Raw genomic sequence first — 15,295 nt, forward strand, 5'->3', positions numbered from 1 at the left:
GCACTAATTGGCAATAATTTGAATTTATGCACAGAACTCGCTGAACGTATTCTGTAACTCACAGCGCCTAAATACTAATGCATAAAGCCAAAAAGGGGCATGGTTATGGATGGGGAAATGGGCGTTTCATGGGCATTCATGGGCGCACTGTTATAGAATATGCCCCTCTATGCCTATATAACCTCCCCTATCTTCGACCCCTAATGTGCCTGAAACATACCTACCCAGTGCTTTTTTTGTAGAAAAAAAGGTGTCGGTACTCATTATGGGTGGGGTCACCACATATGGCTCCACCCCTATGATAGCCACACCTACATTAGCCACACCCCTTACACCAGCCATGGCACATATAAACAGACATCATTGAAAATATTATACTAGTTTAGGAGAAAAAAATAACGTGATTTTTTTTTCCATTATAAATCATTTCTGTAAGCTGTTACAGCTCTAGTATACCCAGTGCAAAATAAGACAGCAGATGTAAATTCTCAAATTGGACATATTCCAAACACTAAAATGAAAATAAAATGATTTTTTTCTACCTTTGTTCTCTGGTGGCTTTGTTTTTCTATCCATATTGGTCCCAGTCTCTGATTCTGCTGCTCTCTATCTGTTCTCTTAACTCTGTTTCCAGGGCTTCCTTTCCATTTATTTCTTTACTTTCCTCCTTTCTTCTACATTTCTTGCCCTACATCAGTGGCGTTCCTAGGGGGGCTGGCACCCGGGGCGGATTGCAGATTTGCCCCGCCCCCGGGTGCAGCGCCCCCCGATGCAGTGCGAAACCCCCCCCCCCCCCCCGCCGGGTGCACGCCGCTGGGGGGGGGGGGGTGCTGCGCGTGCCTGTCCTCCGTTGTTCCATGCTTCTTCTCTGCCCCGGAACAGGAAGTAACCTGTTCCGGGGCAGAGAAGAAGCATGGAACAACGGAGTGCAGGCGCGCGCGGCACCCCCCCCCCCCCCGGCGGCATGTACCCGGGGCGGACCGCCCCCACTGCCCCCCTCCCTAGGAACGCCACTGCCCTACATCCATAAGTAAAAGCTGTGTCCTCCTCCGTGGAATTGACTGGAGGAGGTATAACATGGATCCAGCTTTTGCCTATTTTCTCCATCCATGTGCAGTTTTTCTCCTCTCTTCCCTTTCCCTCATCTCCATCCATGTGCATCTTCTTCTTTTTTCTTTCCTCCCCTCCATCCATGTCCAGCACTTCTCCTCTCTTCCCTCCCCTGTATTCATATAAAGCAACAATTCTCTCTCCCCTCTTCTCCATCCAAGTCCAGCATTTCTCCTCTCTTCCCTGCCCTCCCCTCCCATCCATGTGCATCTCCTTCCTGTCTTCCCGCCCCTCCATCCATGCCCAGCAATTCTCCTCTCTCCCCTTCCCTCCCCTTCCATCCATGTCCAGCGAATCTCTCTTCCCTGACCTCCCCTCCCATTCATGTCCAGTATGTCTCCTCTCTCCCCTCCCCTTCCATCCATGTCCAGTGATTCTCCACTCTCCCCTGCCCTCCCCTCCCATCCATGTCCAGCATGTCTTCTCTCTCCCCTGCCCTCCCCTCTCATCCATGTCCAATGATTCTCCTCTCCTCTGCCCTCCCCTTCCATCCATGACCAGCGAATCTCTCTTCCCTGCCCTCCCCTCCCATTCATGTCCAGCATGTCTCCTCTCTACCCTGCCCTCCCCTCCCATCCATGTCCAGCATGTCTCCTCTCTACCCTGCCCTCCCCTCCCATCCATGTCCAGCATGTCTCCTCTCTCCCCTGCCCTCCCCTCCCATCCATGTTACAGATGGACCAACAATAGAGAACAACGTGTATGCAGCAGATCATGTTTGCTTGCTTTAAACTGAACGGGAGCGACAACTGGGGTGGGGGCTCCCTTCTCCAGCCTCCCCCCCCCCAGCGTTGCCTCTTTCACCTTCTCTTCTGCCCGTCTCTCCAATCCACGTGGTCACTTTTTACTTCCCTGAAGCCTTCTCCCTCCTGCGCTGCACCGCACCGGTGATTCCCAGTCAGCCTTCTGCCAGCGTCGGGGCCTCTCCTCAGGCGTGTCCCACCTACTCTATTGCAACTTCCTGTTTTCTGCAGAGGTGGGACGCACCTGAGGAGAGGCCCCGACGCTGGCAGAAGGCTGACTGGGAATCGCCAGTGCGGTGCTGCGCAAGAGGGAGAAGGCTTCAGGGAAGTAAAAAGTGACCACGCGGACGAGAGAGACGGGCAGAAGAGACTGGAAAAGAATAAGAATCGGGAGGAAGGGAGCAAAAAAAAAATATTTATTGTCATGAGGCGCATAGGCGCCATTTTTTCAAAACAGCTGTTTGGGGGACTGAAAAAAGGTGGCGGGACGCCGTACCGGCGCGTACCGGCACAAAAAAAGCCATGTACCTACCTTTTCCGACCTTAATATCACATTGTATTTGTCTACCTTATTTGGCCTTAACATCACACTGTATTTGTTCTCTACCGGACTTGGCGAACGCCTTTACGGTACTATGTAAACCACATTGAGCCTGCAAATAGGTGGGAAAATGTGGGATACAAATCTAACAAATAAATAAATCTACGCACTGGTATTTATGCCACATTTCCCTTGGTGTAAATGGATGCGTGTAGTTCTAGGTGCTGGGATATCAACTAAGCATATTCTGTATACTGCACCTAAATTTAGGAGCTGCTTATAGATTACGCTTAGGTGGAAATGTATTCTGCATGGATTTTTCAGGTGCCATATATGGAATTTTGCTGTTAGTGCATAATTTCCCAATTACTTACAGGCATAACTGGCACTATTCTATAACCCGCATGTAATTTTGTACACTAAGCACAAAGGGCTGGATTCAGTAAATGGTGTTCAAAACTCAGCGTCAGTAAACGATTCTGTGTAGGGCACATTCCCCTTTATAGAATCGTGCTTAGCACCAATCCCCGCACCTAGCTTTAGTCGTCAGGCTTACACCTGCTGAAACCTGGTGTAAATGCTGGCACCCAAGTTCAGTGTGCTGAGGCCATGTTGTTTAACTACGCACACAACTTTTTGAAATGCCCCTGACACATCCTTGGTCATGCCTCCTTTTGACTTACACGCTAGTAGAGTTAGGCACCATGCCTTATAGAATAGCATGCAACCAGATGCAGACGCAAATTTTAATGAGTGCCAATTAACATCAGTAATTAGTTGTCAGCACCCAGTTATTGATAGTTAAGGGCTCGCTACTCAATTAATTTGCATGTGCATCTTGGACGCCAACACAAATGTGGCCACACAAATTTGGGTGCCATATATAGAATGCAGGGAAAGTGTGCACACAAGATTATTGATTGAGGGGGACAGTGGTGGCCCTACCATTAGGCCACCTGAGGTGGGGGCCTCAGGCGGCACGTTCCAGGAGCAGCACTCTCCCCTCCCTCCTCAACCCTTTACCTTGTTTCTTTTCCAAAAGGCGGCAGTGGCAACGATTCCTATAAGCTGCCCTGCCACCAGCACCGGCCTATTCGCCCACTGCAGCCCACCTCTTGACTTATCTTCCTGTTTTCTCAGAGGCGGGATGCAGTAGCGAAGAGGCCGGTGCTGGTGGCAGGGCAGCCTATAGGAATTGCTGCTGCTGCCTTTTGGGGAAAAAAAATAAGGTAAGTGCAGGGAAGAGGGGAGATGCTAGACCAAGCACGGGGGGGGGGGGGGGGGCGGTGGGGTGAGCAGCATCTCATCCCTGCCTCAGGTGGCAGATTGCCTTGGGCCAATATATTTATTCAACACTGCAGCCTATACAGCAGTGAATAATCCGGTCACTGCACTGGCTGAAAACTGACCTGGATTGTTGTAAACTGTGAATTAGGTACCAAATCAAGAGCTGAGATGCAAAGATTTGTTATAAATTCCCTCCTCCTACTCTTCTGAATTGCACAAGATGATGTTTCTAAGAAACCGAGGCACTGATGTACTGACCATAAGTGACTGACATTAGTATTAAGGGGGGTGTTAGCTAACATATGTGAACCAGGGTCGTTAATCTGCATGATCTGCATACAAATTACCATTAGTATTACTGCTGATTCCTCAGTAGTTAAGACTAATACATTTGCAAATGAAAGCCCTGCCCAAAAACACTTAATTAAATTGGCCTCATTAGGTATTAAGCCTGGATGTACTCACCAGCCTTAATACCTAGGAGGCTTAATACAGAACACCTCAGGAGGCCCAGTTTACTTTGAAGTCTTATGTAAGCTGCTTTAATGTGGGTTTGCCCCTCACTTGTTTTCGCCCCCTCAAAATACAAAACTTGCTTCAAGGCTGTCATCTGCTTGAAGACTTCTCTGATATCTTTGAAGGAGGTAAGTTGTGTTCCACTCATAATGCAGCTTTCACTTCTGCTGCTCCTATGATTTGGAATTTGTTGCCTGAATCTCTGAAGATTGAAAAAGAAAAAAAAAACCTGAGTTTTCAAAGGCATCTCAAAGCCTTTTGTGGAAGCATTTGGGTAGTCACAGGGTTTTTAGGGGGGGGGGGGAACTTTATGAGGGTACCTGGTCGAAATGGCCCCGACAAAATAGCCCCGACAAAAAAGCTCCCAACATAATAATCCCTGACATAGCCACTGTTGAAATGGCCTGCCCACAATATAACCCTTGGCAAGTTAGCCCCCTGACAAAAGGGCCTGATCAGGCTGCCCAGAATATGGAACTGCATTTTTTTCCTAATAATCTTACCTTGCCAAACTGGATAAGGTTGGTAAGACTATGAAAATGATGACAATATTGTTTTTATTTTTTTAATTAGCATGTTGATGGAATAATAGTTTCTTTAAATAGCAGAACAGATCATGAATACCAGTTTGTAGCTATAGAATTTTGTTTATTTATATATGCTTTATGCAATTGAATGCTGGTAGGAGTCTTTATCAGTGAAGATTTCAGTTGTAGTTTATTATAGTTTTGTGATGTGTTATTTTTTCATAGGGGGCTATTTTGTGTAGAGGCTATTTTGTCAAGGGTTGTTTTGTGGGAGGGGCCATTTTGTCAAGGGCTATTTTGTTAGGGTGTGAAATGTCAAGGGTTATTTTGTTACAAGGCTGTTTTGTCAGGGCTATTATGACTGGGTGCCCTTTATGAGGTGCTGATGGCTTTTTTAAAAATTTTTGTTTTAATGAGTTTTGTCTTTTATTGTGTCTGTACTTTTTGTAACTCAGCTCTGTCTTGGTTGATATGAGGTTTGTAAGTTTGTTTAAATAAATAAAACCAGACAGTAGTAAGTGGTAAACTTGCCCCTTGGGAAGATGATCTTCTGCTGATGGATCTGGAAATTAAAAGCCCATCTGTGACTGGGTAGTAGCGTGTAGGATAAAGAGTTACAACTCGTGGCTCAGGAAATGCAAGGGGAGCAGATCTTTTGGTGGTTAATTTGTATAACTGCATACCCAGGTAAAATGTTCACACACACATTTTTCCGTTTAGGCTTTGTTGGATTTTCGAAATGAAAATCTACTTGTATTTCTGCTTTGAAAATTACCCCAGGGAAACTCCATACTGACATTTACACCTGCTTTGTGGAATGCACAGTTTTATAGAGTAAATTGATGTGCCTATGCTTGAATTTTGAAAAGTGTGCATGTAAATACAAATTCCTGCCTAACCCCACCCTCCTCAGGAAGCACCTCTGTTTGATCTAGGTAAACTTACACGGGTACAGCCTCTGAGCAGTTTTATTAAAGCCCATTCCTGTAAGGAAGGTGCTGTTTTACCTATGAAAATAATCTGGAATGTTGCACTGTATAATGTTAGAGATAAATAGGGTAACTTATCAATTAGAGGAAGTCAGGGCTGGCCCAGCCACTAAACAAACTAAGCATCCACCTAGATCAGCAGCATTTGGGGGGGGGGGGGGGGGTGGCCACTATTCCCTCTAAGCTGAGCAGGAGTCCTTCAACAGCATTGCTACCAGTAGAGGGCAGTGCTTTGATATTGTGTTTTCAATGGCCAGGGACAGGCAGGTTCCCTGGAGTCCTGCAGAGCTTGCCTGTCCCTCACTGTTGAAAATGTGGTAGTGAAACAGCTCCCCCCACTGGCAGGACTGTAGGAGGAAGACTCCTGCTTGGATTAGAGGGAACAGTGGCGGCGGCATGGTTCTGGTGTGCAAGAAAGAGCCTTCCCCTGGTTCCCTTAACTGCTAGATCTGACACTGTTGTCCCTCCTCTGGGCTGGCCAGAAGATTAAAGAAACATAGGTGCTGAGCAGGCCCTGTGAGCACAGATCTGTGCTGAACCATTGCTTTGTCCTGCCCCCCTCCAAGGCAGACATCCTGTCGGGGGAGGAGGGGGACAAAGCAGCGCTTTAGTGCAAGTTTGTGCTTACAGGGCCCACACAGAGTTGCCAGATGTTTGAAAATCCCCAGCTCAATTCATTGCCAAAAGTAGCTTGCGTTGGGGGGGGTTCCCCTGAGGAGCAGAGGGGGTCTCCTTCAGAGCTGCCTGAGGAGTGAGGGGTGCTCATAGCAGCAGACTGGATGTGAGGTGGAGGTAAGGAAAGAGAGTTGAGAAGTTGGCCACCAGGGGGGACCCGGGGGAAGGGTTAGAGGGGAAAAGGATATGCTGGCCACTTGGGGGTGGGGGTAGAGAAGGGAAAGGAAAATGCTGGCCACCTGCATGGAGTAGATTGGAGAAGTGGAGATTCACAACTACAGGAGGAGGGGGTTGCAGCAGGACTAAAAGTTTGTCTGGGGCATCCAGTACCCTTGGGCTGGCCCCAGCTGAAATCAGGGGAGCAGAATTTTATCCCAAATCTGAAATTACGCAGCATTGTATATCATGGAGAACTGACAAGCATCTTATCCTTAATATAAAGATTTACAGCATAATCTCTTTTGACTTGTGGTATATTCTGTATCTGCAGGCATTAGCAACAAACAAGAAAGTGGCAAAACGTTTAGCGTCACCAATACGGTAAAGTTCAGTGTGGATCGGAAAGATAACGGTGCCATCATAACCTGTGAAGCCACGCATCCCGCACTGAAGGGGCAGAAGAAGCAGACGCAATACGTCTTGGATGTGCAGTGTAAGTTGTTCTGTAGAGCCGGTCACATGGACGAGTGCAAGGCAGCAAATACCCCCAATCACTCCAGATCTCATCCTATCGGCTCCTCGGTTCTCACGTCCTCGGTTGGTCCTTTTGTTCTGGATTTCTTCACCTGTGTCTTCCTTTCCCTCTCTGAACACGTCCTGAAACTGCACGTTCCTCACACATCAAAAATATTTCTGCTAATGACATAGTTGAATTAAGACATCTGGAAAACGGATGTAGCGTTAATGTTATGGGAAAGATTCCAATATTACTCTATTAGCGATCTTCTAATTACATTAAAATTATGTGCATAGTGGATGTCTTAATCAGTTGTAGCACTGAATGAATACACATCTAGCTCCATTGGCTCAGCTACTGCCAGTCATGAACCACAGCCACAGTGTCGTATGTCATTCCCAGCCATGACCAGCACATGTGCCATGACATGGCCAGTTATCCCTAGTTATGGGTAGCCAATCATGGGCACTGCATTGACAAACCATGCTCACGTTCACTCCCAATCCTGAATGAACATGGTCCAATGGTGCAGATGACAGCCAGATCCGAGATCTACGAGAAAGCCAGGGAAAGAGATTACAGAGCCTCCCAAAAGGTCAATTGTTGTGGAGTTTGGGGGCCTGAAATTCAGACTGCGGATGTAAGCCAGGCTGATTCCCAGAGTCGGTGCTGAGCCCGGTTATTCAATGCCAGGCCGCTTCCAGTGACCGGCATTGAATATCCAGGTGTTTTTTGGACGTTTTCAACTTAACCGGCAAAGCCAATATTCAGCGCTGGCCGGTTAATTTGAAATTGGCTAAAGATAGGCCTGCTATTTCGGTGGCCTAATTGGGCTGCCAAACTTAGCTGGTGAGCCACTGAATATTAGCAGGTAGCCAGTTATATCACACGATATAACTAGCTATCCACTAAGCACTAACTGGCAATCTTCCGCTGAATATTGCCGGATAGCTAGTTAAGTGCCATGTATCCGGCCAGGAGACGTTCCTGGCCAGTTAAATAGTTTTAAATATCGTTCAGTCGATCTTCAGGTTTTGCAATTGTTCCTGCTTAGTTATTCAGCAAGTTTGAATATATGTATTGTGTAATGATATCCACTACATTCTGTCATGTCTTTTCTGTTAGCCAAAAATCCTTTTTCTCTAATGTTCCTTAGATTTTTGTTTTTGACTCTTGACAGGGAGGGTCCTGTCCTTCCCTCCCATGCACTCTCAGCCTGAGAGAGGGGCCATGCCCCAGGACAGCCATTTACAGCCCACATATGTAAATATCTGTGCATTAGTGCCAAGCCTGCCGTCAGCCTCCTCCCCGACCTGCTAATCAGCTAATGGAGTAGAGAGAGCCCTGCAGTGGGGCTGACAGCTGCTAGTTGGGAACTAGCTGCAGGGAAGCTACAGCTGTGTTCTCCAATCCCTCTGTCTCTTTGGTGGGGAGAAGGACTGATCAACGCCTCCAGACCTTTCAACTGAAACTGATTGATCTCTTATTTAATGAATGGACATTTTAGCCAGCAGCACAGCAGAGGAAGTATGGAGGTCTGGGCATTTCACCACTGCTGCAGGGGCTTTCTCTCATCAACCCTGTTTTCTTGTTGCAGATTCACCCACAGTCAAGATCCAGCCATCCCAGGGGGTCCTGCGGGAAGGAGACGGTCTAACACTGACCTGTGGAGTGACAGGAAACCCGCTGTGAGTATTGCACATTGTCTGCTTTCACCAGGGCTGGTATTAGAAGGGTGCAATCAGGCAATTGCCCTAAGCTCCCCACCCCCCTCCCCGTGCAACAGAGAACGCCCAAGCCTGCCTGAAACTGAAGTAGGCTTTAGGGCCCCTCCCTAATTTTTGCACAGGAGTCCGGGCATGACTAATACTGGTGGTCTTTTCTTCTTAAAGAGTCACCATCTGCAGCCTCTCTCCTTCTCCTTGTTCTTTCCATCCATCTCCTTGCTTCTCTTCTTATCTCCCCATTAGGGAGCCATCCCACTTGAGGCTCCCTCCCTCCCTCCCTGCCTCCCTCCCTCTTCCTTGGTTTGCTTGTGCACACCAGTTCTCTCCTGAGCACAAGCTCCTAATTTCCCTGGTTCCCTAGCAGCAATCAGCCACATCCTTCACACTGATGGAACGCCTAATCTGCCCTTTTATGTGTGGTTGGAGTGCCAGCAATCTCTGCCTGTCAGGGAGACAGCAGCTAATCAGAGCTTCAATTCCACAGCAATTATGTTCTTTTTATTTCTTCTTGGAAGTCACGGTCAGAGAAGGGAGCAGGAGCCATGCTAAGGAGCAGGCAGGGAGAATGGCATCCTATCCATCATGCTGAGGGAAGCTCCCTCTGGCAGGGGGCATGCTCTGCTGTTGGTACCATTGGCAGGGAGAGGGTATGGGAAAGACTGCGGACCTTCTCTAAGGCTGAGAAGTACCTCCCATTCTCCTCAGAGATTAATAAATAAATAACTGCATTCCCTTTAATCTCAACTTACAAAAACAAGCATGTGCTCATGCACGCAGGAGCACACAGATCTACACGTAAGCATGCAAATGCACAATAAATTCCTGTCAAATCTTTAAAAGGTTTTCAGCTAAACAAAAGCACAGTAACATCCTTCTCTTGTGCATTTGGGTACAAATAGCAAAAATAAAACCCCCAGTGAGCTGTTCATTAGATGTCAGGTTCAGTGATGGAGGGATCCCCTTCCTTCCCCCCCACCCCCACCCCGAGAAGTCCCACCTTTCTCTCTAAAAGAACTGTCACTCACAGATGTCCTGTTCCAACAGAGATGCAGGAAGGCAGCTGGGTCGCAGTGTGCAGCTGATGCATAGACAGCCATCAAGTGACCCTCAGGGTCTCTCTCTCACACACACCCATTGCATTTTCCTCCAGGGCCTTTCCCCCCCCCCCCCCCCCCCCCCCCCCCCCCACAAAAAAATCTCATCTGACAAACAGACAAGCTGTGAAGGGATGTTAGACTCGGGACATCCTTGGATTGGAACCAGGCTGGGGTACAGCATCTCTTGTGATTGATAGAGTCCCCACTGGCGAGTTATTGTGCCATAATGTCCCCAGATTCATCTTAACTCACCTCACTGGGCAGCTGCTTTCTGACATAATATATCACTGACAACAGCAATGGCCAGAAGACAGGTAACCTTGAAACAAAGAGAGACAGAGGGAGACATTCATACACAGAGCAAGAGACAGAAAGGGATAGAGAGACAGAGAGAAGGAAGGAAAGAGACAGAAAATACAGAAAGCCAGAGTAGCTGACTGGTGTGTACTGGGCCTTCAGTCCCTCTTGTCACCTCCATCTCTCTGCTTCCCATTCCCAGGCCGTCTAAGATCATCTGGAGTCGACTAAATGAGACCTTGTCAGACAGGGTGGAAATTCATGGCGATACGCTCAACATTCCCTCACTGAGTATGCTAGACAACGGCACCTACATCTGTTCTACAAGCAACAAGCATGGTCGTGCCTCAGACCAGTATGTGTTGGTGGTGTACGGTAAGTGTCCACATTTCTGTGTCTGTAGACTGCTGCGAGTCGACAGCTGAATCTAAGGGGGTGCAGGTTGTGCAGTCCAGCTTTTAACTCCAGGGTAGTTTTTCTGCTTTTCTGTGAAACCCTGGAGCTATAATTCCTATTAGAGCACTGGGAACAAAACCAGGAGTAGAGCTGAGAACCATGAACTTTGAGGTCAAAGCAGTCCATCCATCCTTCTCATTCCTGGATATTTTTCTCCTTTGACCCAGAGATGTCAGAGACCGTGTAAGGCCATCAGTGGTGGGGATGTTGGATTTGTCTTCAGGGCTTCTGAGTAAAGCCCAGCGAGTTCTTAGCTATCCTGTCTCCTCCCCCCCCCCCCCCCCCCCACCAGCACTAATCAGTTAATGCACCTGATTCTTGCCCACTGCATTGAATGGGGTAAAGAAGACAACAGGCTGCAGCGGCTGGGAGATAGAGAGAAGCTGCTGATTATCCCACCTCCCTGCCTCCCCCTGCTGGTAGACATAAGCACAGCAGAGAAGGGCCACTCCACTGTCTGCTTTCTGACCCCACCCCCTCCTGATCTCTACAGGTTCTATTTGTTACCCAAAATTTGTGTGGTTGCCATGTTAGTCCACTTTGAAGCTAATAAAAAGAAATGAAAATAAGGTTAAAAAAAAGAAAAATGGGGGCCAATCGTATTCCAACATAAGGGTAACTAATGTATTAAAACCCCAAAACAAAGCAACTGAACACAAATGTGCAACAAAGCTCAGGTTTACTGTCAATAAGAGAGACTTTTGAGCAGTGGCGTAGCCAAGCCCCATCCACTTTGGGTTCAGGCCCACCCAGTAGCAGCACATCTATAATGTGGCTGGCAAGGATTCCCAAGCCCCACCAGCTGAAAACTCCCCAAAACTGTCCCACCTGCATACCTTTAAATAGCAGATCTTCACCTGCAGCGACTGATACATACTGCTCAAACCGGCCCCACAGCCTTCCCTCTGATGTATTCCCACCTATGTGGAAACAGGAAGTTACATCAGAGGGAAGGCTGTGGGCCCAACATGAGCAGTGTGTATTAGTTGCTGCTCGCTGCCAATAAAAATCTGCTATTTAAAAGGCATGCGGGGGAGGGGGGATGTTTGAGAGAACATTTGGTATGCAGACGAGAAAGGGAGAGACCAAATCACTTGTGGGACAAGGCGGAATTCTTCTGCCCACCCATCTTGGGCCCAGGCCTACCCAAAATCGGGTGTCTAGCTACGGCCCTGCTTTTGAGCTTTGTTGCACGTTTGTGTTCAGTTGCTTTGTTTTTGGGCTTTAATACATTACTTACCCTTGTGGTGTTACACGATTAGTTGTCCCCCAGTTTTTCCAAAGGGAAATGGGACTTGATATACTGCCTTTATGTAGTATTTTGCAACTACATTCAAAGCGGTTTACATATATACAGGTACTTATTTTGTACCTGGGGCAATGGAGGATTTAATGATTTGCCCACACTCACAAGGAGCTACAGTGGCAATTGAACCCAGCTCCCCAGGATCAAACTCCATTGCACTAACCACTAGGCTACTCCTCCACTCCAAAGGGAAACGATGCACATAAGATGTGTTTAAGGTTTGCTGACCATGCTGTGGAGGGGTTTGTGGTTTATATTACCAAGAGTTTTTTTCCCTTCAGGATACTTTTTCTGCCTTTCTCACTGCTCTGCAAACATAAACCACTCAACTATTTGATAACAATCTTCAAGTACAGTAAAATCACTGCACCCCTCTCAGGCTGTAACACATCCAATTGGTACGTGCATCAATTCCAGTTGCAAGGTAATCCATGCTTTGCATTCCTTCTTTTTCTCAGAAGCTGTCCTTAGAGGTGATGCCCGTGTAGACAAATTAGATATCAATTTTCTCAGCTAATTCACCATTCTTGGAAGCCTGTGCATGTTTTTCTTTTGAGTTGGGCTGCGGCATCATTCCAATAGCCTGATCCACCTTCATGTCAGGGCTCATCTCTTCAGTGTTAAATGTAGATAATGTTTGAGCAGTCCTTGGTCAGCTTTAGCTGCCAAGATCCTGAGGAGGCATCTAATTTGTTGAAAAAAGGGCATTTACAAAATGAGCTATAATTTCTTATCTAGTTGGCAGTTTGAAATGGTTTGGTTTTTTTTATAATCTTGTTAAGGTTTCTTGGCTCTAAACATAACAGTGCATTATATATCTCCACAGAAATTAGGAAGTTTGCCTGAACTTTCTGCATCCCTTATAGTGCTTCCAACATCGGTCAGCTCTTTTTAGCAAACAGGGCTAGATTCTATATATGGGTCCCTGAAAAATCCACACGGAATAAATTTCTGCCTAAGCGTATTCTGTAAGCGGTTGTCTAGATTTAGGCATAGTATATAGAATATGCTTAGTTGGTACCCCAGCGCCTAGAATTATGCATATCCATTTATACCAAGGAAAGCATGGTGTAAGTACCGGTGCATAGATTTAGGCTCAAAGGGGCATAGTCTATTACTGCGTATAAATTTTGGAATGCCCACGAAACACCCATTTCCCTGCCCCTAACCGTACTCCTTTTTGGTTCTGCACATTAGAATTCAGGCGCTGTGCATTACAGAATACACTTAGGGGCCCTTTTACTAAGCCGTGTTAAGTGTCTATGCGTGCCCAACGCGCCAAAATGGAGTTACCACATGGTTTTTGCAGTAATTTCAGTTTTGGTACAAGTCCAATATGCGTGGCCGAAAAATAATTTTTATTTTCAGACACGCGTATCGGATGCGTGCAGGTCATTACCACCTGGTTACCACATGAGACTTTACTGCTAGGTCAATGGCTGGCGGTAAGGTCGCAGACCCAAAATGGATGCGCAGCAATTTTGATTTTACTGCATGTCCGTTTTTGGAAAAAATTTTAAAAAGGCCTTTTTTAGAGGCACGCTGAAAAATTAATCGGTGCACACCCAAAAGCCGCGCTGACACTACCACAAGCCATTTTTCAGCGCACCTTAGTAAAAAGACCCCTTAGCAAGTTATGTGCTCATGATTGCTTGTTAAGAGTTGTTAAAAATGCTGATTGGCTTGTTAAGCCAATTAACTTACACACATCGTTATATAATGCACTTGTATTACAGCGTGGAATGCTAGGCGCGCTATACAGAATCCCAGGGACATTGCTTCCCTCGCTGCGTGGATGGATAATTGGAAAACCCTCTTTGTTATATCAGATTGTATATTCCAAGCCCTTCACACAGTATCCTGCTTCCAACAGTGGCCAATCCAGGTCACAATTATCTGGCAAAATCCCAAAGAGCAGCAAACTTCCACATTATCGATTCCATGGGCAAAGCTAGCAAGCAGCACATGGGATGTAATTCTTGGAAACCCACGCAAGCTTTACCACAGGCATAGAAGTATACGTAACACTGATTAGTCACCAAATTTTCCTAGGGAACTTCCACAGGAAGTAGTTTTGTGAACATTCTTCATTTGCAAGCCTGCAGGTAGAAATAGGGTTACCATACATCCGGATTTACCCGGATGTCCTCTTTTTGAGGACATGTCCAGGCATCCAAACGGGTTTTGCCAGTCCACCCGTTTGTCCAGATTTCTGGACAAACAGGCGGGTGGGCGGTGGGCCTATCCTAGCCTCCCCTCCCCTTCCCTTACTTACTATCTACTGCCCTGGTGATCTAGTGACCTCTTCGGGGCAGGAAAGAGCCCACTCTTTCCTGCCCGCAGCGCTGCCTTGCCCTGCATTCTGTTGCTGTGACGGTCTTGGGATTCAAAATGGCTGCCAAGAGTTGAAGGACAAAATATGGTAACCCTAGGTAGAAAGCCAAGTGACTTCAGGGGTTTAAAGATCATCGCCAAAACTTCTTTGGGTTATGCCCAGCTTTGTAGTTTGCAGCACCATATTTTGCACAATGGTTGTAGCACCATATTTTGCACAATGGTTCTTCTTAACACAGCGATGACCGAGTTTTCCAAGCCCAGCCTGTCACTTGGGGCCCTGTTGCACTTCTGTCTTCCCTATCTGGTTGGTGACTCCACTCCTCCAATGGCTTCTTCAGATCATTTTCCTTCATGTTCATGCCTGGAGTGCCTCTTCAGGATACTTTTAGCTCTTTGGCCAGGGTCTTCACTGGTTCTGCAGTATTTTTTCCTGTCGCTGAGTGCACTGTCTCTAATGCCTCAAGTACTCCTTTTGCTAAACGGAGAATTGAAGTCCCTCAAAGCCATAGATCTGACTTAGGCTCTTTAGAACTGTAGCTTATTGCTCTGTGCCTTCATTTATATTTTGTACGTGTATAAAAAAAAATCAATATCTTTGAAAGCTCTTTATTCATTTTAGGTGAAGTACCTCTCAAATATTTGTTGTATTTCTTCATGCTTTATCTTTCTACAAACTTGAAAGGTTGTTTTTTTTTTAAATATTTTGGATTTAAATCACACCTTTTTCACTAGCAGCTCAAGGTGAGTTACACTCAGGTATTTCCCTATCCCTGAAGAACTTATAGTCTAAGCTTGTACCTGAGGCAATGAAGGCTTAAGAGACTTGCCCAAGATCACAAGAAGTAGCATCGGGATTTTGAACCCTGGCTTCCATGGTTGTCAACCCAGTGCTTTAACCTCTTAACTACTTCTCCACTTGGTGCTTATTCTCCCACAGTATGCCAAAGAAGAGAAGATATTACTTTTACCCAGGGCCGCCGAGAGGGAGGGTAGGGGGAGCAAAATTTCCCG

At 46.7% G+C, this 15,295-nt stretch overlaps 1 protein-coding gene across 1 annotated transcript in view; it reads left to right on the plus strand.

Annotated features, from left to right (window-relative positions):
• Positions 1–15,295, plus strand: part of CADM4 (cell adhesion molecule 4) — a 392,193-nt gene that overhangs the window by 356,649 nt on the left and 20,249 nt on the right. The window contains exons 5-7 of the mRNA XM_030213287.1: positions 6,879–7,040; positions 8,662–8,752; positions 10,388–10,560. Of these exons, the coding sequence (XP_030069147.1) occupies positions 6,879–7,040; positions 8,662–8,752; positions 10,388–10,560 (426 nt within the window). The remainder of the gene's footprint in view (positions 1–6,878; positions 7,041–8,661; positions 8,753–10,387; positions 10,561–15,295) is intronic.

The sequence above is a fragment of the Microcaecilia unicolor genome, chromosome 8 (genome assembly GCF_901765095.1).
Source record: "Microcaecilia unicolor chromosome 8, aMicUni1.1, whole genome shotgun sequence".
Classification (NCBI taxonomy): Eukaryota; Metazoa; Chordata; class Amphibia; order Gymnophiona; family Siphonopidae; genus Microcaecilia; species Microcaecilia unicolor.